Consider the following 27,934-nt stretch of genomic DNA (forward strand, 5'->3'; position numbering starts at 1 on the left):
CGTCTCCAACTCCTCCCTGAAGTGGACACTTTACCCTCCCCCCTACTCCCCCCATTCCCTGTCTTACTCCTTGGTACCCCTCACCCCTTGACTATCTCTTTTCTTTTGCTGGTGAACACCTTGGTACAGAGTCTGACTTTCTTGTTTTATGCTCATGTATAGTTACATCAAAAAATGAAAACTCTGTATTACCGTTATGTTAATTAAGCCTAATCTTTATACATACCTTCTTCTCAGATTTGTATTTATTTAGTTGTTTGTTTATTTGGTATTTATGCAAACAAGTTTTATTAAAAACCTATTGAAATAAAAACTGTAAGAAAGAAGTAAATTCTAAAAAACTAAAACTCTTAGCAATGCCATTCAAAACAAAACAGAAACTTTTTTTTTTTTTTGATGAACATTTTGGACTATTTTTGCCCCTACCCTGCAGCAACTCCCAGCAGTGCTCCCTTCAATCCAGATACGGGCAATTTGTAAAGGAAATAACTCCCATCCTTCCTCCATCTATGGGAGCTCCATGGAATTTCATACTGACTTATCAGCTCCTCATTACCTCCTAATTCTTGTCTCAACTTTTTTTTATCCATACCAACCTTTCTGGATCTTCAAAAATTTAAATCCGTCTCTATCTCCCCTGTGGAAGCCTCTTTGGCAAAACGCATCAGGGTTCCTAGACAATTAATCCTCCCTTTGCATCCCAACAAACAGTTGGTTATGCTAAACTCGAAATTCAAAATATGCAGAAAGAAAGGGGACTTATTTGGCACAAGTATAAAATCAAATAACAAAAACTTTTTATTTAGAAAATATTAAAACACCAATAAAAGATTATGTCATTTGTCTTAACATGCAATCTGAACATCATAATTGCTCATAGATTGGACCATCGTATATCAAATGGTTTACCAGCCAACAGTCCCACAACATTAGAGCTAGCGTCTCACAACATTGGAGGGTGTCTTGATGTGTTCCATGGTCAGTGCCACTTCATCGGGAAAATAATGTTGAGAGATCTAGAATTGAATAAATACAATATAATATACAATACCTATTGTTCTTCAAAACAGCAAATATTGTTTATATAAAGTCCCAATTCTGAACCTGGACAGCAGGTGAAGTTACTGTACTGCACAATTCTTCCCAGTCTTGCTTTGTGTAGAGAATTATTTTTAATTTTTTTCAGCTAATCACTCACCTATTTTATAAAATTTTATAAAATTATTTTTATCATCATCTTTTATTTGATCTTTTTGGATTTTCTGAATCTGTACTTTTCTTTGTTTTCATAGTAAATGCTGGCAGTTACCTTACTGCATTTGTTTAAAAAATTCTTATCTGAAGAGAAAACAAAATAGCTTTGATTCAAATTATATATTCATATTCATTAGACTGTGTAGCAAATGTAGGTGGCAATATTGATGCAAAAAGTGCCATGACATTATAGTCATTCATTTTTGTCCTAAGCTTGGATGCAAGGTACAGTAAAGCACTGAAAACACTTGAACATTAAAGTCTGATGTGTGGAGTTTGTTGCAATAGTTTTCATGTAATACACACAGCATAGTTTTACATTAGGACACACTTAGCTCATACAATGCTTTCCTTAAGCAGTGAAGGATCCGGGCTCCCTTGACTCTTCTATTTAGCCATTGTGCAGCTACTAATCATATAACTCTCATGCAAGGTGCCATGCAGTGTACCTAAAAGAAAATACAAGAAAAGGGCTTTAGTTTTTTAGAGAGAAGGGTATACTTTTTGTTGTTTGTGTTTGGGTAGATTTCTCTTCTCTTCCTATCTCAAAAAACAACAGAAATAATGAGGAAATATACAGTGCTTATTAAAGATTCATGTGATCGCTAGTTCCAGAGACAACTGAAAAATGTTGGATTTCCCATCTTCATCTTCTGTTCCAGTGCCATTGTTATCCAAGACAAATAAAATTTTGAATCTAGATTTCAGGGACACAAAGAACAATTAAAACTTGACAGGGATTCTTATCCATCTCTATCTGTATCTGTACTTGGCATGTACAGGTTTCAAGGCATAACATCTCTCTTTCAGTGCTCAGAGAGGGTTCTGCAGTGACATTTGTGGCTAACAAGAAAAGTAAGGCAGTTCCACTTTTCGATCAGTTATTTATTTAGCCACATCCTTAATTTATTCTACAAAAAAAAAAGGGATATAAGTAAACCAAAAAAGTTTTCTGGGATTTTTAGGCATTCTTAAAGACTGACCATATTGACAATTTGTAAAAGATCGAAAGGTACAATTTATTTACCAAACAATAAAATGTCTGAAACAACTATATTCACTGTTATTAGCATGTTTTACACATTTTGTTGAACACAGTCCGCTTCATAAAGAACAGTGAGACAAATTTGCAGTGGTTCTCAGATATTGCACTCAGCGAGACAGTGAGGCTGGTCTGGTCTTTAGGATGAAGCTGGGTTGTATTGATGCTGTTAAGGAATCGTTTTTCTGCTAGGGATATTTGTTGGACTGGAGAGTGTTGTTGGACTGGAGAGAGAGTAGAATATAACTGGAAGCAATAGAAGTACTAATGAAGCTCTATATTTTCATATAAAAGTGTAACTTTGGCTTTTGCTGTCATATCCTTGGTCTGCCATAACTACATTTATGTGAAAGAACCACCTCGCTGTAATGAGTGCAGTATCTGACAACCACTGTATTTACGTCTCACTGATGCTGATGAAGTGGACTGTGTTCTGTGAAATGCGTAGACATGCTAATAACACAAATAAGCAAGACTTACACAGAGAATAGAGTTGTTTTAGACATTTTATTGATTGTTAAATAAATTGTATTTTATGATCCTTTTCAAGTTGTCAATATGGTCAGTTTTTAGGAATGCATAAAAAGTCCCAGGAAACTTTTGTGGTTTCCTGTTTTTCTTTTTTTTTTTTTTTTTGTTTGTAGGAAATTTGTGGCTATCTGGACACCTCAGCATGCTGGGATCAATATAATGGGAGGATTCCTTCCATGCTTGCTAGTCACAGGTCTGGCTCTCAGACGAAGATCTGCTGTGCCACTGTACTCTATTTGTTCATTAAAAGGTTTGCATTTCTAAAAACATCCACATTTTTCTTCCACTGAACCCAAATTTGCCAAAGAATCATTGCACGATTCTCTATCTGTATTCTTAAGTGGGCAAAGTTGCAGTTAATGCGCCTAGGCTCGCCCATCTTCTGCATGAAAATTGAACTGTGATGAGTTAACACAGACATCTGTCATAAATCTGTATAAATTTTCTAATTAGATACAAAATCCCATTTTAGGATTCTAAAGCTAGTCCCATGTGAACATCTTTACATATTACTTTAAGGCTTTTGCTAGTCTTCCAAGAGTATGGGAAAATTCCAACTTCATAAGCACCTTCTAACCAGTTACCTAGCAACCACGGCTTCTATGCTGAAAAAGCCTCGACTGTGACTAGGGGAATGGTATAAAAGCACTTACAGCCCTCTTTACACTCTGATAAATATTTGAAGTAGATGTGGAAGCTGTATCAGAGATCAAGGGAAAATGAGCAAACACCTAGGAGAACAGGGTCGGCTTGTGTGACCTCTTTCATTGGAGCTGATATCTGCTGTTCATCTTCTAGACACATGTGATCTATCCTAGAATCTAGAATATTCAACTGTTTTTTTTAGAAAGTATATATTTTGATAAATTATTGTAAAGATTACAGTGAAGTCAACAGTCAAACTTTACATGCTTGCTATTGCATAATTCGACTGTCTGTGACCCTATCAGGGAGTTTCTCTCACTTCCTGTTCAGGTGGGATAATATTAAATCAGGGTCTTGGACACCTAATATTTGACATTAACCTTTATTTATATAGAGAGCAAAGGACTTTGGAGCATGCTGGCTGGGGAAAGGCCTTTTCTCTTGCTGTAGTTGTTTTTCTAAAGAATATGAACTGTATGACTTGAAACACTTTTTTGTTTTGGTGTACCTGTTGAAATGTAAGCAGCTGTGGTTTGCATATATATATATATATATATATATATAAAAATATAAATATATATATATATATATATATATACTAAAAACAAATGACTATAAGTAAAGATTTGATGACATTGCTACTGTCTCTCCACCAACAGGTTCGATGGGTCATGCTCCTCTGGTTATTTTATACCACAGAAAGTCCCTGGGCTGCACCACTGGAACATCATCAAGTTTTTTCTTCATTGAAGCATATTAAAAGAGCCTACAGGGGTAGTTGTCAGAATGGGCAAAGCAAAGTAACCTCAAAAATTCATCTGAGAGTACCTTAGCTGACTTTTTTCTTAACAGAATTGTTCAAAGAACATGGTAACTGTTCTCTGACAGAAGTCTCCTCTCAAAATCCTGCATGGCAAATACTTATCCAGTCCTCAGAATTTGGCATATCATTTATTTTGTTCTGTTCAACATCATAAATTATTTTACCTCTCTGATTCTATAATTTAATCTTTAATGCATTAAGCTGTACTGTTGTTGGCCAAATTCAGCTAATTTGTTTTTGTCCCTCTCCTTTCATAAAATCTCCTATTTTACTAAATCTATCAATTGCATGAGTACTGTGCGTCTAAGAATTGTGTCACCCATCTTTTACCTTGATAGAATTTTTTCCTTAACCACTTAATAAAATTTAGAGCATCATCCATTCTCCTAAAGATCTGTACATCAATGAAAAAAACATAATCCATTGTCATACCTGAATGAATTTACTTCCCCCTTCTCCTTGCTGATGTTTGCAGCATTACTTAACTCTCCCCATGACAGAACTGCATATGACTTAGCTGTCCATAAACAGGTCTGGTAATGTTCTGCCTATCATAGCTTCTGGTGCTCTATCCTTTTTTTCTTCCTCAGTCTATATGCAGCCCTTTTAACTCTTGGATGTATGCACTTTGCCCATACCACACTTCTAAGAGAACCATACCCTAGATTACTTTTTTGGTACTGAGGGAATTATGCATAGCAGAACCTAACCCTTGTGCTATATATTTGCTAGAAATATATACAACAGCACCTGCCCCTGTCCTTATACTACCAAATGCTTTTATTCTTTCACTGCCAAAGCTATGCAATGTTTCACATAAACCCATCTTCCACTAACATATGGTGATCTGCTTTAGAACACAACTGGTTCCCCAATACAATCGTAGAACAAGATTTACAATTTGCAATGTAAACATATTGCTAAAAGCCTAGAAAGGATATTTCAAATTCTGGATGGTTAAAAGACATATCCTATGTGTGTTGGGATGCTGAAAACCCCTATTTTTGTTATGATGATAACCAGCTACAGACTTTATATTGTTACTCCATATAAACTTCAGGTGGAACATAAGCCAAACCATTATACATATATATATAAATTGTAATAAAGTATTCTTGTAATCACTTAGCCCTGTTTAATTACCTGCTGTGTCAGTGATACCTTTTAATATATAAATAACACAGCTCAACAAAAAACATTTTTTTCACTTGCCGAGGATTTTTCAACATATTTAGTGTATTTCAGGTCTGCTGAATCCAGAAATGACATCAGTTTCATTGAATTGGCTCTAGTTCTTGTGATAAAGGAATCAGAATAGTCCATTTTACCAACAACAAATGTTAACACAGCATATTATTATCAATCTTTATTTACACCAATGTTTTGCATTTTATATATTAAATGTAGCATTATTTTCATGAAACTTTCACTTCCCTTTTTTTTATTCATACATTTTCTTTTTTTACATAAATATGAGTTTTTCAAGAAGTTGTTTAAATGACCCTAATATATTTTGCTTTTGCTTGGAAACATTACAAAATTTGTGATACAAGCATATTTTGCATATTTCAGTAATACCCTGGGGGACCAAGAAAAGTATTGGGCTCCCCAAATGGTATGCAAAACTTGTGTAGAATGTCTACCATCAGTGGAAAAATGGAAAACTGAAAAGTTTGAAATTTGATGTACCTATGGTATGGCGAGAGCCCAAAAATCATCATAATGATTGGTATTTGTGTGCTGTGAATGCAAAAGGTTTTAATCGTTACAAGAAAAACGATTGGGAGTATCCTGATTTGGTATCAGCAAGACGACCTGTGCCGCATGGTGCCGATGTTCCCATACCAGTGTTCACTACACTTCCTGATATTCCTGTATCCAACATGGAGGATATACAGGGTTTGGAGTGTAATCCAGGAGTTAGCAGTGGAAGTGAATATGAAGGAAGTGTTTCATCAAACCAGCAGATCTCCCAAGAAGAGCTCAATGATTTAATACGTGACCTCAGTCTGTCAAAACAAGCATCTGAACTTTTAGCATCCAGGCTAAAAGAATAGAACTGTCTGAGACCGGAAGTTAAAATAACGGTTTATGGGACAAGAGAGGTAACACTCCCACCATATTTCTGTTTCAATTTCTTTATTAGTTTTCATTTTAATCATACAAATAAACAAGCCAACATAAAATGTGTCATACGTTATTCGTTTTCCAACAAATCATACTTAAACAGTATAATCCCTATACAATACAATCTTCAAATTTAATTATATATGTCTATCCCAACCTTTGGTATTTCTTAGTTCTAGTTATTACTTGAACTTTATCTTTTATTAGAATTATTATCTCGATACACAGTATACTCCTAGTTAGTTCATTTTTGTATTGTAGACTGCTTCCCCATTCCCACCGCTATAACCTGCTACCTGTTATCTGCTATAACCCTTTACCTGTTATCACACTCAAAACAAATGTGTAATTGATTTATTAATAAGAGGAGAAAAAGTATTATTACCTTTCCCTCCATTACAACATAATTGTACAGACCCTACTTCTGTTTAGTGATTCTATCCAAAAAAAAAAAAAAAACCTGTGACCTGTGAATCCTTATCCAAATCCTTATCCAAATTTTTAAATTTGTTTTATATAATAAAATATCTCAGGGATACATAGAGTGAGAGAAAATAGCCTTCCATACTTCACCTTTAACTGTAATTCATTCCCTATTGTTTCAATTTTCATTACTCCCTTAATCTTAAGAATACAAAAAGAATTCACCTTTCTTTTCCACTTTGTCTTCTACTGATAACTGCATATTTTCCTATTATTTTTATTTTACTTTATCTAGTTATAGTATACTTTTTCCTGCTTTATCTTTACCACTCAGTTAAGCATGACATATATACCAAAATACTCTTAACATATTACTTATAACATCGACAACCACTAAGACGCAAAGACCAAGGAAGGATGGGGGACCTTTGGTAACATGCTAGTAATGCTAGAGTTCCTGCTGTATTACATCCCCTAAAACATTTACTCCCACAGGTAGGCTGGAATTTAGTAAGCTTAGATGGAACCATATACCATCTTAACAGCAATTTATAATTGGTTTATACCGCTGAAGCGTTAATGCTACCATGGGCCACTGCAGACCATATCTAATTCCAGTCTTCCAGTTGCAGTGACATGCCCATCGGACTCCTATTTAGATTAATAGGATGGGAATGGCCATACTTGTTTGAACTAAAGTATTATACAGAGCCTTTTACAAAACTCCTTTTACCTTTACATTCTGTACACACAGTCTATCAAACCACGTCATAATATTAATTCCAACCTAGTAATCTCAGCCTAGTTTGAGGCTGATTCCTGATCTGGAGATACCTAAAGAGTTCCTCAGGTGGGGCTTCATACTTTTCTCTAATCTCTCTAAAAGAAAGAATCCCTGCCATGTTAGTAAAATGACAAATTCTATTTTTTTTTTTTTTTTTTTACCCACCAAGAAAAACACTTCGGTTCCTCCAGACCAGGAGAAAACAATGGGTTCCCAATTTTAGAACTTACTGGGCTATGGCCAGACATAAGGCCCTCCGTATATTAATTAGAGTCCTATATTTTTAAGGTATGTCTCAGTATTGGATTGGTAATGTGGCGCCAATGTACCTCTGGAATACAGAGTAATGTATCCATTGAAATTGGTGCCACCAATGTTTTCTCAATGGAAACCCATTTAGGTATATTCTTTTGGGCATGATATTGTAACAGGAGTAAGTTAGGCAGCTTTATAGCATGAACTCAAATGCGACACCGATAGGGCGCCCAGGTTCCGAGATCGATAAAAAAGTGTCTAGGAACTCGTGGGCGCTTTGCCCCCCAAATATATATTCTAACATTTTACTTTGTAACATTTTTAATACATGATTAGGCATAGCTAATGGAAGAACTCTCATAGGATATAGTAACCAAGACATGTTTATAGAAGCTATACGGCCCAACCATGAGATTTGATTTTCAAGCATTTCCATGTTTCTAATAAACTGATCAGGTGTTTCACCATGTCAGGGATATTGACGCTATACAAAAGATTATATGATGAAGAAATATATATACCCAAATAGCTGAGTCTTTTTAACTCCAATTGAAAGGGAAAGCATTCTTTGAGCAATGTTACCACTTCTATTGTAATATTAAGAACCTTACATTTTGATTTAATTAACTGCAGCCCCGAGAAGGGCTTCATCAAATTAGGCAAAGTTACCATGGGAATCGTCAAAATAAAGAGAATATCTTCCGCAAAAAGGTAGAGTTTATATTGTTCCCCATTCATCTCTGTGCCCTGAATGTCAACATGATTTTGAATAGCTAAAGCCAGAGGTTCTACTGCCAATGCAAAAAGCAATGCCGAGAGTGGGCAACCCTGCCTGGTCACCCAATTGATCTTCCAAACGAATGCCAGGATTATCGCCAGAATCTTTGCATCCAGATTAAGAAGAGATATCGGCCTATAATTAGACCAATTCATCGCATCAGTAGAGGGTCTCCACCAGGTAAGGTCCCAGTATTTGCTGGTATTTTTTATAGTATACTGCTGTAAACCAATCAGGTCCTGGTCTCCTATTGGGTTTAAGATCCCCAATAGCTTTAATCACTTCCAACAAAGTAATAGGGGCTTCCATAATTTCTATTCTATTAGCGGTAATTTTCGGAAGATTTATAAACTGAAAGAATGTTTCCAAAGCTCTCTTACCGAAAGAATGAGGAGTTTGATACAGTTTTTGTAGATGTTCATAAAATTCCTGCAATATATGCATTGGATTACTAGTGGGACCAATCCCATTTACCCTAAGTCTATAGGTGTTTGGGCATTTTTACGAGTAAATCAGCCTATTTGCCAATAATGTATGTAATAATGTAATAATATACCATATCTATAAAATGTAATATTTGACCATCTCAAAAATTTCTCAGCAATAGATGCTGTGCAAAGATTCAGTTGTGTACGGACTTCCTTCATTTGTCGTCTTTTACTCTTATTTAATAAAGCTTTGTACTGCGTTCTCAGCTTTTCTTATTTAGATTCTAACTCTATTACTTTTGCCCTACTTTTCTTTTTAATCCGGGAGGCTATCTGTATGAGTCGTCCCCTTACCACCATCTTATGTGCCGCCCATAGGATAACCGGTGATGTCAAAGGTTGTTGTTTTAAAGAAAAATAGGCAACCAAAATCCCTTGTACTTTTTGATCCACCTCAGGGTTACGGAGCAAAGAGTAATTAAGTGACCATCTAAAGTATCGGGTTTAGGAAAAAGGGAAGACAATGTAGCCCAAACTGCGTCATGGTCTGAGCATGAGATTGACAAAATATCACAAGATAAAACCAATGGCAATGCTTTTTGATGTATTAAAATATGATCTATACGAGTAAACAGTTGGTGAGGATGGGGAAAATATGTATACTCCATTTCTTTAGGATGTAGTTCCCTCCACATATCTGACAATGTTTCAGATCTCACCAAATCCAGAAATTTGTTTGATAATATATTATCCCCGGATACAAAATCATCAGCTGTTCAAAAAAAAGCAATTGATTCTCATAAGGAGCATAGTAAGACATCAATGTCAACTTAGCGTCATTTAATGTTCCAACCAATATCAAGCATCGACCATCTTCATCGACCACCATTCTATCCAATAGAAATGACACTCTTTTCCTAAAACCAATAAGCACCCCTCTTTGTTTTACTGCTACATTAGCTTTGAAAACAGTTGGGTAGGTCGCATGAAAATATTTTGGGCAGGAGGAAGTAGAGAAGTGTGTCTTTTGTAAACGTATTACATCTGCTTTACGTGTATGAAAAAAACTGAAGGCTTGTGACCTTTTAACTGGGGAATTAAGGCCTTGTACATTGAGAGAGAGTATTGAAATTACCATTTCTCTATATACCCTTTTCCTGTCACAAACATTTGTACAATATGCCGCCTGCCTTACACCAGAAACAAAAGGGAAAAGATACAGACTAAGACAGGGGTGACACTGGGTGGACAAAACACTAAACGTTATGCATAATATATACACCCAGGGTGTGCGTAGTGGAGACCTGCTCTCACCCCACATTCTCCCTTTCTGATAATACAAAAATGCAATATAAACAAGGGAAGACAGAATTTTTCCTGTCGCCCCCGAAATGTCGTCAGGCAACTTACAAAAGAGCACAGTGACTTCTACACCAGGACAAGGCACAATAAGAAAAACTAGATAACATCAAACAATTCTCTAAACATTCAACTAACTGTTTAAAGAAAATTATGCTCCCAGCAAATACATAATTAGTATCTCAAGCTAATAGATTTATATCCAGATTTATCAGAACCGTATATCTATTAGTATATTATCTATAGTATTATTACTAATCTATAGTATTATCTATCAGTATATATATTTGAAAAGGGGCCTTCATATATTATTGACCAACATTATTTCCATAACCCCTAGGTAAAGCAGGAAGAGAAAAAGAAAAAAAAAGAGCAAAAATAAATTAAATATTCAAATATTGCTCTGTGAGAGTCTCAAGCGTTTAAGTAGATCTGCTCCTTAGTCCTCTTTTGCTGATGAAATTCAGATATTCGTGATATTAGAGGGTTAGCATTTTCAATATGGCCTGGTTTCTCATATTGATCACAGGCATAAAGTCCCATATTCTGATTTCTGGCCTCCTCTAGATAGCTTGTAACTTGCCCCCATATGTAAATAACAATTTAAGGGGAAATCCCCATCTATAGGGGTTCGGCTGATTCTGTAGGATCTGAAGAAATGGTTTCACCTCTATGCGACGCAGTATTGTTGCTGGAGCCAAGTCCATAAAAAGCTGGTAATTATGACCTTGAAAAGTGAGGGGTTCCTTCGTTTTGGCTGCCCTCACTATCACATCTTTGACATGGGGGTAATGCAACTTAACCAAAATATCCCCTGGTGGACCATCAGCTTTTGGTTTTACTAATGTGCGGTGTACACGATCCAATTCTAGCTTTTCCACTGAATCTCAGGACATATTTCACAAAAAATGGCAGTCACTGTTGTATTAAGATCAATTATGCTTTCTGGTAAGCCACGTATGCAGAGGTTAGAGCGGCGAGCCCTATTCTCATAATCCTCCATTTTATGTATTTTATGTAAAAGCTGTGCCTCCTGTTTCAGATACTTAATATACTTTTCATGCCCCTCTAGGACAGTAGTAACATCATCTACTCACCCCTCAAGTTGTAATATACGCTGGCCCAGCTCTCTTAGCTCCCTTGTATAGTGCTCTGTAGTTTTTTTAGTAGTACTCTCCAATGCTTTATGTAACATTAACTGAAATTTTTCCAAAAGGCTTTCTGAATCTGAAGGCTGTGATTGTACAACTGGTGTTGAAGGCAGGCTCCCTGTATACATCTCTATTTCACTAGAGCACTCGCTCTTTTCCTGACACATGTGAAGGGAGGAATCCGCCATCTTGGCTTTCCTACATGCTGAGGCTGCCTGTGTTAACACACGCTGCTGCCGGCTCTTACCGTGAGTCGGCATCTGAATTTCTCCAACTGCATGCCTCCCTCTGTACGCTACAGCACTGTTTGTCCCGGTGTAGAGCGGAGCAGGCTCAGGACTCTATAATCCGCCTGCTTCGCGCATGCGCCCTGCTATGCATTAATTCCAATTGGTCACTCAACAAAGCTTAGAGAAGAATATGAAAAAATCAAAATGGTCCTACAAAAGCTTTGCTATTATGAACACAAAAGGCCCATATGTGTTGATTTAAAAATTTTGAACTTCCTACTTGGACAGCAAAGTGGATACACTACCCATGTTTCGTCTGCTTGTGGGATAGTAGAGCAAAGCAGGATCACTGGAAAAAAGTGACAAGGCCTCCAAGGGAAAACATGAAAAAAGGTGCAGCGAACATCAACGAGCCTATGGTTGACAAAGAACAAATCATTCTCCCTCCACTATTCCCTCCCTCCACTTGGGAATAATGAAGCAATTTGTTAGAGCTCCGAACAAAGACAGTGATTGCCTCAAATACATTTGTAGATTCCTCCCTGGATTGAGTACTGAAAAATTAAAAGCAGGAATCTTTGATGGATCCCAGATTCAGAAACTGATAAATGATTCAAATTTCACAAGTTACATGACTGATACTGAAGCTTTGCCTTGCACGGCTATGTCATGGTTGTCAAGAACTTCTAGGGTAACCAAAAAGCACAAAATGATGAAGAACTGCTACAAAACTTTGAAAATGTGGATGCTACTTTGAGCATAAAATACACTACGTATATCCAGTACACTATGTAGCCATTTGCAAAAATTTCCAGAAAACCTTCAGTGAGGCGATTTAAGGGGATTTCAGTGAGGAACAAGGGGAGAGGTTCCATCAAGATATAAAGGTGATAGAACAAAGGTATCAGGGCAGATGGGATAGACACATGATGGCAGACTACTGCTGGAGTCTTCAACGTGATTGTCCTGATCATCAGCATAAAAGGAAATCACACAGATTTTTCAATGACTTCTTTGTGATTAGTTCTGTAAATATACTGAATATGGAATATATTGACAATAGGTATTCCTAGGAATATCTAGTTTAATTTTGCTTAATTTTCATGTTTCATTAGTTTTCTATGAGGTTATTATCGATGTCATTATTTCACAAACTAGAGCCAATCTAGCAAAACCAATACCATATTTGGAATATGTGCATAACCTAAAATGACTTTAATCTGTTTGGCAAAGAAAATGTTTGTTGACCAGTGTGTTTAAACAATTCATCTTTCAGCAGCCAGTGCCTGAAATATATTAGGCTGACAGCATAGTACAATGCAAAAGAATCTTCCTGGCTCTCGGTTTATGATCTCCCAGTCTCTATAGATAGATTACAAAATTTAATGCTAACAGTTTTTTTAAATCTTTTTTTTCTTATTAGACTAAAGACTGTTTTTTAATGCCTGCAGTACCTATTTAGGATTACAGTAGGGATAAAAATATTAGAGCTGCCATTGCCAATTTGTTTTTAAATGTTCAGGCTCCAGAATGGTATTCTGTCCCTGGATCCACAGTTTGGTAGTTTAAAGACTCAGATCATATATTACCAACACACTTGTAACAGGTAAGTGACTTACTGAGTATTAAAGCAGGGATGAGGATGATAGCCCGTGAACTTGCATATCTTGTAAGTAACTGTGTTCTATTGAGGTTTTCTGAAGTACATAAAAACATTGAATTTAGAAAGATGCACTACATCATTATGCATCAACTGGGCCCACTATTATATGGCCTGTTTGTCAATGCAGGTTTTATAAGATAATGCTAGGAACCGTGGTAAGTTGAACTTACTGCATAGATAACTGGACCTAGGAGGAAAACATTGACTGAACTACAGGTGAATTGATATTGGCTTGTAATTACTGACATAGTTTATAATGGCTATTTGATGGCTGGATTGGTCTATTCCTGTCAAATCATTTGAGACAGGCTCAGAGTTCACCTCTCTAGACTTGAGTTTAAGAAAACCTTTAAAGCTCTTATAGTGTTTAAAGAGCAAAACCATCAATCACCCCAATCAGCTTTCATTGTGCTTGGTGTCACCTGCCAAAAGGTCCTTCCTGTACAACAGGTCACTCATAAGACAGCTAGAGAAGAAGTATTGGGATACTTTTATTGCCCTTATTTATAGACATGACAGTAGATTGCTTTTTTTAATAGGACAGGAAACCCTTTTTCTAGTAAGGTTGCAGTTGACTGTAACCATACAATATGTGGAGCGGGGTTCAATGTTGTTGCAGCCACCTGAGGCATGTGTCAGAGGAAAAGGCCGTAGGTGCCGTAATGTGGCAGGGTGTTTTTTTCATTAAAGTGGACATTTCTCATACTTTTTAACATGGGGGAACCCCTAACAGAAACTTTCATTTCTTTAGTGAACTCCTACTATATTTATTATATGCACAGCTTAGAGTACAATAGTTTGGTGGTCTGTGGGAACAATATATTTGACATTTTTGCCCAGTGGGGAGAATGTCACACTTCCAGATAGCCAAAAAGATCATTGATGTAAGTGATCTGGGAGGAACAGTTTGGTCATTGCACAAGGAACCCATAGGAAACCTCTACAGGAACCCCACTTTAGAAACACTGATATACAATAATAGTGTTTAATCCAGGTGAATCCTGGTGGATTTGCCTGGTATGAGATGATATCACTCTGTGGCAGAAAGGAGAAAGACTTTCCCCTGTCTGCCAATTGTCTCCTCAAATGATTTTATTGTAAGTTTGTATTAAGTCATGAATAGCTGCAGCAGGAGCTGGTATGTGTTGGGCATTTGTGAACACAGGTAACAACAATGCATGCAGCAGGAATTACATGACTGTGTCAAAAAATGATGGCTCTGGAGTAAGGGGAAGATAAAATAATTGTCAGGAGACTACTGTGATATATGATAAAGATATATACCGTATTTTTCGGCGTATAAGACGCACTTTTTCTTCCCCAAAACTGGGGGAGAAAAGTGGGTGCGTCTTATACAGCGAACACAGTTAAAAAAAAATTTTAAAATTTCATACTCACCCGATACCGCGATCCCGCGATGCTGCATGCTTCTCCTCTCTAAAATATTTTACTACAGTATTTGGTTCAGAATCTTTTTTTTCTAGATTTTCCTCCTTTAAAATTGGGTGCGTCTTATAGGCCGGAGCGTCTTATACGCCGAAAAATACGGTAAGTACCTTAACATGGATACAGTGAACATGAACATCGATGCTAGCATGCTAGTAAAGTGCATTTTAACAACAAGTCAGCAGTGACAATTCTTATATTTCTTATCTAACAGGCTACGTTTTAAAAATCTGCCAATAATCGGAAAACAAATATTGTCCTTTAATAAGCAGAATGCAGAGACCTGAGCTCCATTGCCGCCTTTAGAATCAAACCTCCAATACTTGCAGGTCAACTCAACCCCATGTAATGGAAGCTGGTGCAAGGGGCAGTTTTGGCCCTTTATTAAAACAAGACTTGCAAACATTACAGCAAGTTATGCTAGAAACCAGCATACCATTAGTTAAGATTTCCATATTTGCTCACAAGTTACTCGCCATTTTTTTTACTCTCTCATTTATCCAGAATCATTTATGCCCTGGAGTCACCTGCAAACAAGCAAAAGCAGATACCAGTGCTCATTGTAATTTGTGTGTCTGATATGTATAGGTTTTCTGATATACAAAATAGAACTATTCAGTCTGGGACAAAGGAATAAAAAGATGTAGATTTCTGCCAAAAAAAGGATCATATGTTATATATTACTGTGTGTTTTAAAGCAATCAAAGCACAGTTTTCTCTTTCTGTGACTTGTAACTAGGAGTTCTAAAGCACCAAGTTTTTCTCCTTTTATTTATACTTTATAGCAGAAAGCAGAATACATTTGGAAGCTCTGAACTTGTGTGTTTAGTTTTACCATTAGCGACAATGGCGACCTTTAGCGACAATGGCGGACTCACAATAAGCAAATAATTGTATCTTATTAGTGAATGCTGAATGTCCAAACTTGAAGATTTTATCAAACCCGGTTACTGGTTATTTTATATTTCTGCTCCTCAGTGACAGTGCACTTGCTTAAAGTTGGTACTTAGTGGTCTAAGTGGGGATCCTGCTTTCAATAAAACAAGTCAGTCAGTTGTCAAAAAAAACTTTGCTGTCTTCTTCTCATCCCCAAACATACAGGGTATGAGGTCCTTTCCAAAAACTTTCCAAACTCAAGAGGTATACTTCACTAAAGCTAAGAACATTGCTGGACATAGCTGGAATTTGACCTCTGAGAAAAGGAGTGAGAGAATTACAAAAGCAGAAGAAACGAATTCTGGTAAGTCCTATTCACAGAGATGTTTCCACAAAATTTCGAACTTTTCCTGTTTGTAGAAACTTGTAGTTGACAGGTTATTTCAATGGAATGTCAGTCCACTGGCACACACTCCAATTAAAGCAATACACTTCAGTTAAAAGTAAAAAAAAAACAAAAACCTTAAAATTTGCACAGATTTCCTGTTTTGGATTTCATCCAGGCATTGCTGTTGGTCAGCAGTTCACCCTTCTTTGTTTTGCTGGTGATTTAGTAACCTATGTACTACTCTTGCTAATGGCAGCCTGCTTCCTACAGCAGAGAGCTGTATAGAGACAGCCATCCCACAAGTAAGTACCGTATTTTTTGCCATATAAGACGCACTTTTTCTTCCCCAAAACTGGGGGGGAAAAGTTAGTGCGTCCTATACGACAAATGTGTTAAAAAAAATAATTAAAATATTATACTCACCCGATACCCGATCCTGCGTGTCTCTGGCTGCAGCGTGTCTCTCTTCTCTCTGCCAGCATCGTGTTTTCTCCTGTCTGTAAAGCAAAGCGAAAGAAGCCGGCACAGCGCCACCTGCTGTTCCCTGTCCTAACTGCCGTACAATAGAAAAAAAGCACAGAGTGATCAGAAGGGGAATTTGAATGACAGAGTGATCAGAAGGGGAGTTTGAATGACAGAGTGATCAGAAAGGGAATTTGAAAGGTACAGAGTGATCAGAAAGGGAATTTGAATGGCACATGAGTGATCAGAAGGGGAATACCGGTATGAATGGCACTCGAGTGATCAGAAGGGGAATAATCTTTCAGAATCTTTTTTTCTAGATTTTCTTCCTTTAAAATTGGGTGCGTCTTATATTCCGGAGCGTCTTATACGGCGAAAAATACGGTAGCTCTTTGAAATAAGGGGAACTCATATTAAGGTACACAGTGAATTTCAGCATATCCACAATATTTCCAATCTGGTGATTCACTAATTGATTTCACATGTCATGTTGGAATGTTCTATAAATTATAAAATGTTTCAGTTATATATATTCTATCAATTTTTTAACAGTGAAGTTTTCCCCTTAGCGTATCATTTGATTCTCTTTCTAGTAATGAATATGAGAATGTATGGAAGAATTTAATAATTAAATTAACCTAGAAACATTTCAGTGCGATAAAATGCCAAAATGCTTTTCTCTGGAAGATCCTGCTACAGAAACCCACCTAAATATTCATAGAGCAAGCCATTAAACCGGTACGTTTAAATTAAGTTTGTAGCTCATTTGAATGCCTTCATAGTGTCTTTCTTAGAGGTAAAATCAGGTGCAGGCACATGAGCAGTAATGGTTTATTTATGTTCACTCTTATTAGCTATGATTTAGATGAATGAGTCAATATAGTTGAATTTGTAGAGAATCTCATGTCTATGATAAAGAAAGTAGAAAAAAGTATCATTGCATATTTTTATCGACATTTGTTATTAAATGAATGACATGATCTTTTAAGCAGCAGACAGGCTACTAATTCCTATGGAGAGACCCAGCACTGTTTCTACTCTAGAAAGACTCCAGTCAACAGTTTAAAAAACACCCCTACCTATAATATGTGTTTCTGCAAAAGTCACAAAATCATTAAAGTTCACTTCAGCCAGCATAACTTTTGTACTTGAATTCTTGTTATTGAATTACTACTACATAGTTCTGAATTGAAAATTATTGCTCTGGTGTCTCAGGAGATAAAATTAAAGATATTGGCTATCTCATTGTCAGAGCTTGAGTCAACTAAATTTCTTCAGCATACACCATCTGAATGTTCAGAATCCAGAAGCCTCTAGGTAAGGGGGGGAGCACTTAATTGGGCTTACAGAAGAAAGAATACGGGTATCTTCAAAAGCCCAAAAGGCAAGTGAGCAGTGGGGCATTAGCACATAATGGACATTAGATTGTGAGCCCCTTTGAGGGACAGTTAGTGTCACGACTATGGACTTTGTACAGTGCTGCGTAATATGATGGCGCTATATAAAAAATTCTGTGTAATTATATTAATAATAATAATCTACAATAATGCTTAAGGATGATAGTCCTCAAACTCTGTTTTCATAGGGGGAGCACCTTCGGGGAAAACTATAACTCTCCTAATGTCACGTAGCCAAAAAACAGAAAATATTTGCATTACTGTACACATTTTGGCTATTCCTGTATGCAAACATCATCAGAGTATTTAGCTGTTAACCCTGAGTTGCATTTAGTTAGTTTTAAACATGCTGTACACTTTGTAAATTGTTTTGTCCCGGTTGTTTGTACATTCTTTGGGCAGGAAAACTGTTACTAAACTCCAGGCAGATATCAATAACATTAATTAATGCTGCTTAATACTTTTTTTTAATGCAAGTGTTGCATATACCAAGATTTGATTTTATATTAGTCTTTTGCAAACCCTTTGAAGCAAAGCTTATTCTGGTTGAGGAAACAACAGCTTATTAGAAGGAGGTTAGTTTTACTCTATTGCTGTAGAAAAGCTGCCAAACAGTGCTCTGTGGTGTAGTAGAGCTGTGTAAATCTCATAACTGGATGGACAGAAATACAAATCAGTTGGAGATTTTTGCCTGGAGCTAAGCTTTAATGATATTGCAGTTTTTCTGAGCAACTATTGCTCTCCTGTCCTACAAAAAGCAACAAATGGCTGTAGATTGTTCCTTTTTATTATTTTTAATCTCCTTACTGCCAGGGGTACCGGCCTCTATGGCACAGTAAGGGCATACACTCCAAACTAAAACATGTACACATGCAGATTACATGCAATACGCTATTGGAAACAGTTTGGAGGATACTGTATGATGTCACCTAGCTTGTAGAACGGGTATACCGGAGACCTAATACCTGCTTGCTAGATTTGAGTAATGGTAACTTATATGCAGATCAGCCTCATTTGCTATGGAATTTCATAGAATCTATTTATGTCAGATGGTTAATGTTTTGGTCTTTTTATTTAGAAAAAACAAGTTTAGGAAAATGTGCACTATAAATAATTTGTCCAGGGTCAGGTTTCATGCTCCAAGAATCAGGTTTATCAGTCATATCCCATCATCCCTCTTCCTAAATTTAGGCCTGTAATATTATTTGCGATCTTAGGCCTTTTCTGTTCACCATTCAACACATTTTGTTTTACTGTATTCAGTGTTTGGTGACCAGACAAATCTGCGTTTATTTTGCAAGAAGACTACTAGTCTTTCTTTGTGGCTATCCTTTTGGCGAGGGAAGAAGCAAGACAGAACAGGCACTATGGCCCACTGTGTTCTGGTTTTCCACATGACTGGTCCTCACATTCAGAAGTTTGCTGGGTCCTATTTGGATTCCCTTCTGCCTTAGGAATACTGTGTTGGGAAGGGGACAGTTTTGGAGATGATGGGCAGGCTTCTACAGTGACCTCATGCGACACACTCATGGAAGATCTTGGGGTGACAGGGAGACGCCCAGCAGTGCCCTCTGGAGCTCTTAGTCGTTGCATGAATGTGGTGACCCGAATGGCTTTCTGTTAAGGAAAAATGAAGGCACATTATTACAAAAGCTTACTATTTTCATTCAGAATCCGATATTACCAAGATGGTTTTATGAAAAAAACAGAGCAAACACTGGGCCGCTATCCACAGCAAACCAATGTGCAACTTACCCTCCATTTGGCTTTAGCAAAGTTCTTCTCAATCTGAGCACAGACACCTTCTTTGAGATTCCTTTCAGAAGCAGCATTCCCTGAAATCCTTTAGGGGAAATATTAGAAAGTGAAACAAATTACTATTTTTAAATTTACAGCAAACAAAAGGTTCTAGAATTAATAGTTAATTTGCTTAGGTGTTTAAAAAGCTTTCAGGTTTTACTGTATTTAGAAGGAAAATGCAAAGTACCACCTTAAGCAATAGATGTGTAATGGAATAAATAAGATGTGACACTCAATATTTATTCTAATCAGTCATTTCTTAAAATAGTGTCACGATTCAGTAATTAGATCTGGATCACATTATAATAAGTATGTTTAAGATCATGGTATAAGTCTTCTTTGACCCTGTGAGAATGTAATTAATTCCTAATACAGATATTAAGACTACAGTATCAAAGAAAAGACAAAATGTATTAGCCCTCAAGTGTGTCCCAACTGGATTCTAGTCTATACACCTGCGCACTCAAATTACAGAGGCTAAATGTAATGCATTTACCTTGTCTCTATCAATTCTTAAACATTCTGAGAAATGTGTAACTACAATCTCATGCAGGTTTCCATTTTAAGTGGATTTTAGACTTGAAATATGCCAGCTTTATGTTACAATATGGGAAAATTATAAATTTTTTGGTATTTTACACTAATACTGGTTCTGGTAGGTGTAAAGCATCTGTGCATAGTCAGACCATTAGAGACCATTACTCATAATTACCTATTCAAAATTTTTAACCTGACATAGTTAAGAGCATTTGAAGATTTTGGTTACCTAAAACAGCCTATTCCGTCCCACTCAAAAGCCTGTATGAGTGGTAACTCCACTTTGATCATAATCCTAGGAGAAGCAGAAATGTGTTTGCTTTTATGTATCCGACGTTATAGTTTTTGTACTTAAAACTTTCTTTGCAGTGCTCACCTAAGTATATTAAATATGAAATTAATAGTTTGGATTTTGAATTCCTAAATCTGAAGGATTTGGTCTGATGTAATTACCTTTACTGCTAATGTGGGCAGTGTGTGTGTTTATGGTCTGCAAAAGCCTTTGTGGCAGTCTTCTTAGCATTAGCAAGATTTTTCACAAGCCTGTAATTTATAGGTGGTGGGGGGAACCAGAGTGTGGGTTGGGTAGTAGTGTGCGCATGTTGTTTGCAGTTGTTTCCTGTGTCCGATTTAATTTGACAGTCTGCAGGGCTATTTTGAGGGCATGCAAAAGGCAGTGATATATTGGGGCTTATTTAATAAAGCACTCCAAGCCTGGGGAAGATACACTTTCGTCAGTCAAGCTAGGTGATCCAGCAAACCTGGAATGGATTTCTTAACAGTAATTTGCTATTTGTTAGCAAATGTTTTCAATCCTGGAACAAATCCATTCCAGGTTTGCTGGATCATCCAGATTCACTGATAGAAGTGTATCCTCTCAAGCCTAGGAAAGCTTTAATTAATCAGGCATTTTGTTCCCTTGTTCTTGTAAGCTTCGACCCCTTCTATGACAAACAGTCATTATTGCTTGGTACATTAAGCCATGATAGCAGTCAAGAAAAAGATTAGGTTCACTTAACCAGAAAAAAAGTGTTAAATAGCATTTAATAAATACCCAATACCTCTCATAAGAGGAGGAACCAAAAAGAGTGTCCAACCCTTCAGTGCTGCAACAATAAGTTTACCACTTAAAGAACATAAACATATAAATTTAATATATTGCAGCTTAGCAGCCCTTGGATTTGGTGGCTGTATTAGTCTTTATTCTAGCTAAGAACATTTTTAGCAAGTAAAAAAAAAAAAAACACCGGGACTACAGGACTTTGTTATGTAATACATTTATTTAAACTTTGAAGCTAAGGGACACTGAGGCCATGTAGTTGAGCTGTCAGCAAATGTCAGACTGCAGGTGACTACAACTAAGAAAGACAGAGAAGGCACAGAAGGGAACATTTCGAACCCAAGTCAGAACTGCTCAAGCAAAAACCAAAGGAGTGCAGGAACGCTCCACATGACCCCACATAATCAAAAGGGAGCCAAAAGATTTTCTAAAAACATGATCTATCACCAACCAGGTATTAGGGAAAAAACAATGCATAAGCTGCAAGGCAAACAGTAACCAGATAAATGAAAACTGGAAATAGTGGCTATCAATAGCAGCAAGGATCAAGAATGGTCTATGTCATTCAACAGGATAGATCTGGGAGGACCTAGCTAGGAGCCCAGAGGGGACTCCTCAGGTGTTAAAGGTTTTGGAAAACTGGCATGAACTGTAAATTCCAATGACCAGTTACATAAAGTCGATAAATAAAAATTCTTGTCTTCAGAAGGCAGCCACTCTAAAGAGACATCTGGCACATCCTTGTGAATGGTCTGAGGAACAACAGGATCACAGCCCACCTCCTTCACATTCTGCTGATTCTCTAGAGTGCTGCCTGGTAATGACAACTCTTTAAGAAGGGATGTCCTCATGTAAGAGGGCATCCCTTAGTAAACCCTGAACAGGATGAATGTTTCGAAAAACCCCAAGATCAAAAAGGCCCAAAAGCGTCTGGGAAGCATAGGAAAGTCTGGAAAAAATACTTATAAAGCTAGAACCTGTGAAGTCAATGAAGTGCAGATCCTAAAGACCCATTCTAAAGATGGTTAGAGAGATATTCCTGGAAACCCCAACATTAAAGGAGAAAAGCCAGTCTGACCCTGAAGCTGGTTATGGCTACCATATGAACAGGATGAAAAAAGGGTCTTTCTTTCATTTTCATTAAGAAAATGCATTACTTGCATTTTGCAAGCACTTTTTTATGTTTTTTTATAATATTAAATATAATAATATATTAATAAATTGCAATGAATCACTTTTAACAGATATTGTGTTGTCAGTGTTGATATTTAGCACTAATAAAACCCATGCAAATCTTCCCTGTTGGGGAAAAAAACTTTTTGTTATTCATTAGGAAAAAGACAAAGATAAACAGGACTACATTATTCATAGAATGACACCCAGAGTCACTGCCAAAAACCTTGCACTGGGAAGGGAGAGGACATCTCTGAATTAGTTGAATTTTGAGCAGATACCATATGTGTCCTAAGGCTTCCTGAGCTGTAATTCTCTGTTCCTGTTCCATCTCCATCAAACGGGACACAAGATTTTTTGCTAAAAAAAAAAAAAAAGAAGAAAGAACACATTAACAAAGTATATGAATATTAGATGTGGAATATGTTATAGGAGATAAAGCAGTACATGTTTCCCTGTTTTATGGAAATTACATTTCCAGTATATTTTTGGATTTTTATCACATGTTTACTGATACCATATTTTAATGATTATAGCTCATACACAATATACTCATAGTACATCTATATTGTACATTTGCTCTCCAGAGGCTTCATGATAACATGACATCCTCCTAGGAAAGCATACCATTTTTATTCTTTTGAAAGACCTCTAAAATAACAAGAGTAATAAAGCACAATTACTGTGCTACATTACTCAATAGGAAAGGAATGAATAGCAAAACTGTAATTTGAAGACTAACCAATTATACAGGCACTGCTTCTTTTAGCTTTGTCAATGTTAACCATGTTAACAAGAAACAATAAGTGCACTGATATGCCAGGACTGTTCTTTATTTTAAAAAGTGTATTGGTGAAAAGTATAAAATGTGAAACCACATAAGCATTAAACATCAAACCTGTTTGTATCTAAGTCATACCAATAATATCATGTAAAATTGTTGTCATACTTACCCATAATTTTCCTTTCCTGCAACTCATTCTGCCAGCTCATTCATGAGCCAACTCCACCCTTTTTGACCCTCCAGTACCACCTACCTAAGCTTTAAAAAGACTCACATCCCCCTTTCTCCCCCTGTGTTTCGTAACAAACTCACAACAGAAAATACAGAGAGGGACTGCGCTGTCAGAAGGAGTTGCCAGGAAAGGAAAACTAGGGGGAAGTATGAAAACAATTTGCTATTTTTCTAGCACTCAAAATATGGTGGGATGGAAGGAAAAACAATATAATTGCGAGCATACTGCTGTAAAAACTTTAATGTTTTGTTAGTGCTGTCTGCAATACAGACGATCCAAAACAGGATTCTGAACTTGAGATAACATCCAATCTTTAGTTTTGAATGAAGGTATTTGGTGAGTTCCAGCTGGCTGCTTTGCAGATGGTGTCTGTAGAAACCTTGGCATAGGAAGCCCAAGATGCCAACACAACCCTCACTGAACGAGCCCTAATCTTATGTGGTGGTCTCAATCCCATGAGGTAATAAGCATACCAAATTGTCTGAAGCATCCAAAAGGCCATGACTCTTGCAGATGCAGCTTGACCCCTTTTTGGACCACTGAAATGCACAAACATTTTGTCAACCAAACCAAACTAATTTTGAAAAATCTTCCTCCTCACTTTGTGATTCCATGGATAAAGTGTCCACTGCTTTCCAATTTAGATGAGACTGAGAAGGACTTAAGCGGACTTTTTCTGATGAAATCAAACAATAAGGTTTTCTGATTGAAAAGAATTGAAGCTCTGAGATCTGCCTGGCTGATTTGATTGTCGTTAAAAATACCTTTTGGGATCTGATTCCCCTGGAATCACAAAATTTGTCATGGGGCCCTCGGCAGGATCTAAAAAATTTTCACCTCTGTGGTATCAGACTGGATTTACCTTCTACAACCTGCTGGATACCATCTTCTAGGACTAAAATGAAGTGAGGGCAACTGTTGGATGGCTGCCGCTGGTTTCTATAAATACCCATATTTCTATCTATTAGATTTTTAAACAACACTGAATTTTCTATAGTCACAACCACATCCCTAGCCAACCGCTAAAGGGCAGCATGGGTGTTCATCCCTGATCTCCATATCTACCTGATTGAAAGGATACAATTTTGTAAACCAATTAGGTAAGGAGCAATTACAACCTGGTTGCATCCATACCTCCTCAAACAACTGCTTTACTTCCTCCATGAAGGGAAATGTTAAATTTGTCTCAAAACCCCCAGAATCAGTAACCCCAGCCTTATATATATACACATTTAGTCCTAATCCCAGCATTGACCTGAGCATTTCATTAGCCAAAAGTGTTTTATAAGTAGTAAGGCAAACACCTAAAAGATTCTCTGATCAAGGTTTTCAATATTGGGATGGCTTGTAAAGACTGCAGAAGTATGATCCACTGAGGAAAACCTGATTACTGGGATACAGGTGGAAACCATGCAGTGGCAGGGGTTAATAATCTTGTAATACCATTTGTAGTAGCATAAAGATGACATACCTGATGCTGAAATCACATCCCAGTAGGGAGAATCAAACTCGTATTCACCAGCCAGAATTTTACGGAAAATTTTCCTGTTGTGACATTCGCTGTCCTCCTCCTCGTTCTCATCATAGAAAGGAGGGTTTCCAGAAAGACTAGGAAGACGAGAATAAACAGGATAGTATTACCCACATACTCAAAACCGATAGAATGGTATATACAATCATGCAAAGAAGTAAGTATGTAAGTAAGTACTAAATAACTGAAAATGCAGATTTGGACACATTGAAATATCAAGTAAACCCCTATTTCAGGCCCATGATAAAAGAACTGGATGTTTCAGATGTGGCAACAAAATTTATCTCCTTAGGAAGTTTGCAGGTGGAAATCATCTTATTTAAAGCTCAGATATTGAGGATCTGAAGTTCTGTTTGCTTCTGATGTATGCAGTTGCACCATGCCATGATCATGGTGTCCGTGAGAAAAAAGGTTTTGGATCCCTATAGGCATGAAATGCTATAGATTAAATGGTGAATATATTTCAAATGGCTGCTAATTTATCTACAACTGGCAAGCCCAGCAAATTTAGTTCAGGATCTGACCATCTGATACTTAAAGAAGTATCAAGGAAACCCCACAATTTATTAACAGTACCTGCAGTTAGTTTAAAGTGCATTTATCTACAATCAGGAAGGGTTTGCACCATTGGGGAGTGTACCAAGAAAAGATGTTGCTGTCCAAAAACAACATACAAGCAAGGCTGTTTTTTTTATTGGACATATAAGACCAGACCTTTTGAAACACTGTGCCATGGTATTAAAAATCAAACAGAGTTGTTAGGCCACAGTACTAGTATACTTGTTTAGAAGAGATCAAGAACTAGATGTCAAGAGAAAATCATCATACTAACTGTGAAGCATGACAATGGTTTGTGTTTGCCTTGTTGCTTCAAGGCTTGGGTAGCATTCATTATTTCTGCATCATATTCAAGCAGCCTAATAAGTTCTAGTTAAAGATGAAATAAATCTTTACAACAGAATAAAAATACAAAGCACAGTAGCACATCCATGAGATCAGAAAGAAGATGGTAATTTTTGTTGACTAATCTTGTCAATGCTTTGATTTAAATCACATTGAAATGTTGTGAACGCGTTTTAAAGAGGTAGTTCATGCACTGAAATCCACAAGTATCCTACAACTACTGAAATGTTCCATAGAGGAGTGTTTGAGTCAATGGACCTGATTTATTAAAGCTCTCCAATGCTGAAGTGGATACACTTTCCCATCAGTGAAGATGGGTGATCCAGCAAACCTGGAATGGATCTGGTCCAGGATTCAAAACATTTGCTAGCAAATAGCAAATGACTCTGAAGAAATCCAGTCCAGGTTTGCTGGATCACTCAGCTTCACTGATGAAAATGTATCTTCTCCAGCCTGGGAGAGCTTTAATCAATCAATCAGGCCCAATGCCAGAGGCTAGGGGGCAATTTCGGCTAAATGGGGTAATACCAGCTTCTTGAGCCAGGGGTCTTACTGTTTTCACAACACACCAATAAATCTGTTTATATTCTTATTAATGAAATGACTAAAAATGTTCCTCCTGAGACTGTTTTATTAAAAATCTAATGTATCCCAATTCAAATTTCAAAACATTAGCAGTTTCCACATAACTGTATATGTACAGTGTACTATATACCTTGTCTGCATGTCAGTTTTATTTAATATTCTCCACAATATTTTATCAACACTGAAATGAATCCTATTTCTGATGACAGATGTCCTTCAGCTGAATATTATTAGAACTGTCACTTAGGTTAAAGGAAAAGTAAACAGAACTTCCACAGTCCATTTGACTTATTTATATATTTGATTAGCAGTGCTAGAAAGTAAGACTTTAGACAGCAGTTTATAGTTTACAGCAGTTTATAATAAAAAAAAAAAAAAATCACATATATGTAACCTGCCAGCCCCATTAGATATTTTGGATAGAGACATCTAAGTCCTATTTAAAGATGAAAATGTATAATATTTAAAAGGGTTTCTTGAAGGACACAAACATTTTTAATGCTTTATGTAAATGTTTATTTTATAAATTCCGCAGCTAGCTATATTTCTTCATACCTGCCCATTTGTTTGTAGGTCCATGCCACTCCTAATGCCCTTTATGGCCAAACAATCATGAACACTTTTATGAACTTATTGGAATTCCCATTAGAAAATCATGAGCACTTACTTTAAACTCCCTCCCCACATACCACTTTGCAGCTTTGCCAGTCTGCCCTCTTACAAGACTCTCAAAAAGATTTTGGAGTATGTCTGCTGCATTGTGTTCAGCCATTTGTGGAGACAGCTACTGCAAGTTTACTCCAAAGGTGTTCAGTAGGGTTGATATGGGGGCTCTACCAAGGCTACCTAATTTAAACTTCACCATAATCATCCAGCTATGGTATTATAGATCTGGCTTTGTGTACAGTCAGGCTGGAACAGAAAAGGGTCTATCCCAAACTGTTTTATAAAGTTGAAAGCTATCCACTGTCTGATGCAGTTAAGCAAAAGGTGTCGGCGGTTGATACTAGAGTAATAGCCATGGAATCCTCTGCTAGTGCTATGCAATCCTCTGTGACCACCCTAGAATCTGATATGGGTCATGTTAAATCACAGCTTGCTTCCTTACTGCTCTGCACTGACGACTTGGAAAATCGCAGTAAGAGAAATAATATACGCCTCAGGGGGATCCCTAATGCAACTGCTAATGCTGACTTGCACGCCACTGTGACTATCATTTTCAACAATCTTTATGATCGCCCATTAGATACGGCCATTGAACTTGACC

The 27,934-nt window shown here is 36.9% G+C and overlaps 2 protein-coding genes across 3 annotated transcripts in view; one reads left to right on the forward strand and one right to left on the reverse strand.

Moving 5' to 3' along the window:
* Positions 1-6,858, forward strand: part of LOC140343031 (metabotropic glutamate receptor 6-like) — a 30,019-nt gene extending 23,161 nt beyond the window's left edge. For both annotated transcript variants that reach the window (XM_072429482.1, XM_072429483.1), the window contains one exon: positions 4,132-6,858. The gene's annotated coding sequence lies outside the window, so the exon portion shown is untranslated. The remainder of the gene's footprint in view (positions 1-4,131) is intronic.
* A 12,243-nt stretch (positions 6,859-19,101) lies between these two features.
* The window catches only part of LOC140344264 (caM kinase-like vesicle-associated protein), a 79,392-nt gene continuing 70,559 nt past the window's right edge, over positions 19,102-27,934 (reverse strand). The window contains exons 8-11 of the mRNA XM_072431309.1: positions 25,120-25,256; positions 22,914-22,992; positions 19,818-19,905; positions 19,102-19,679 (exon numbers count right to left, since the gene is read on the reverse strand). Of these exons, the coding sequence (XP_072287410.1) occupies positions 19,428-19,679; positions 19,818-19,905; positions 22,914-22,992; positions 25,120-25,256 (556 nt within the window). The 3' untranslated portion in view covers positions 19,102-19,427. The remainder of the gene's footprint in view (positions 19,680-19,817; positions 19,906-22,913; positions 22,993-25,119; positions 25,257-27,934) is intronic.

The sequence above is a fragment of the Pyxicephalus adspersus genome, chromosome Z, assembly GCF_032062135.1.
Source record: "Pyxicephalus adspersus chromosome Z, UCB_Pads_2.0, whole genome shotgun sequence".
NCBI classification, from domain to species: Eukaryota; Metazoa; Chordata; class Amphibia; order Anura; family Pyxicephalidae; genus Pyxicephalus; species Pyxicephalus adspersus.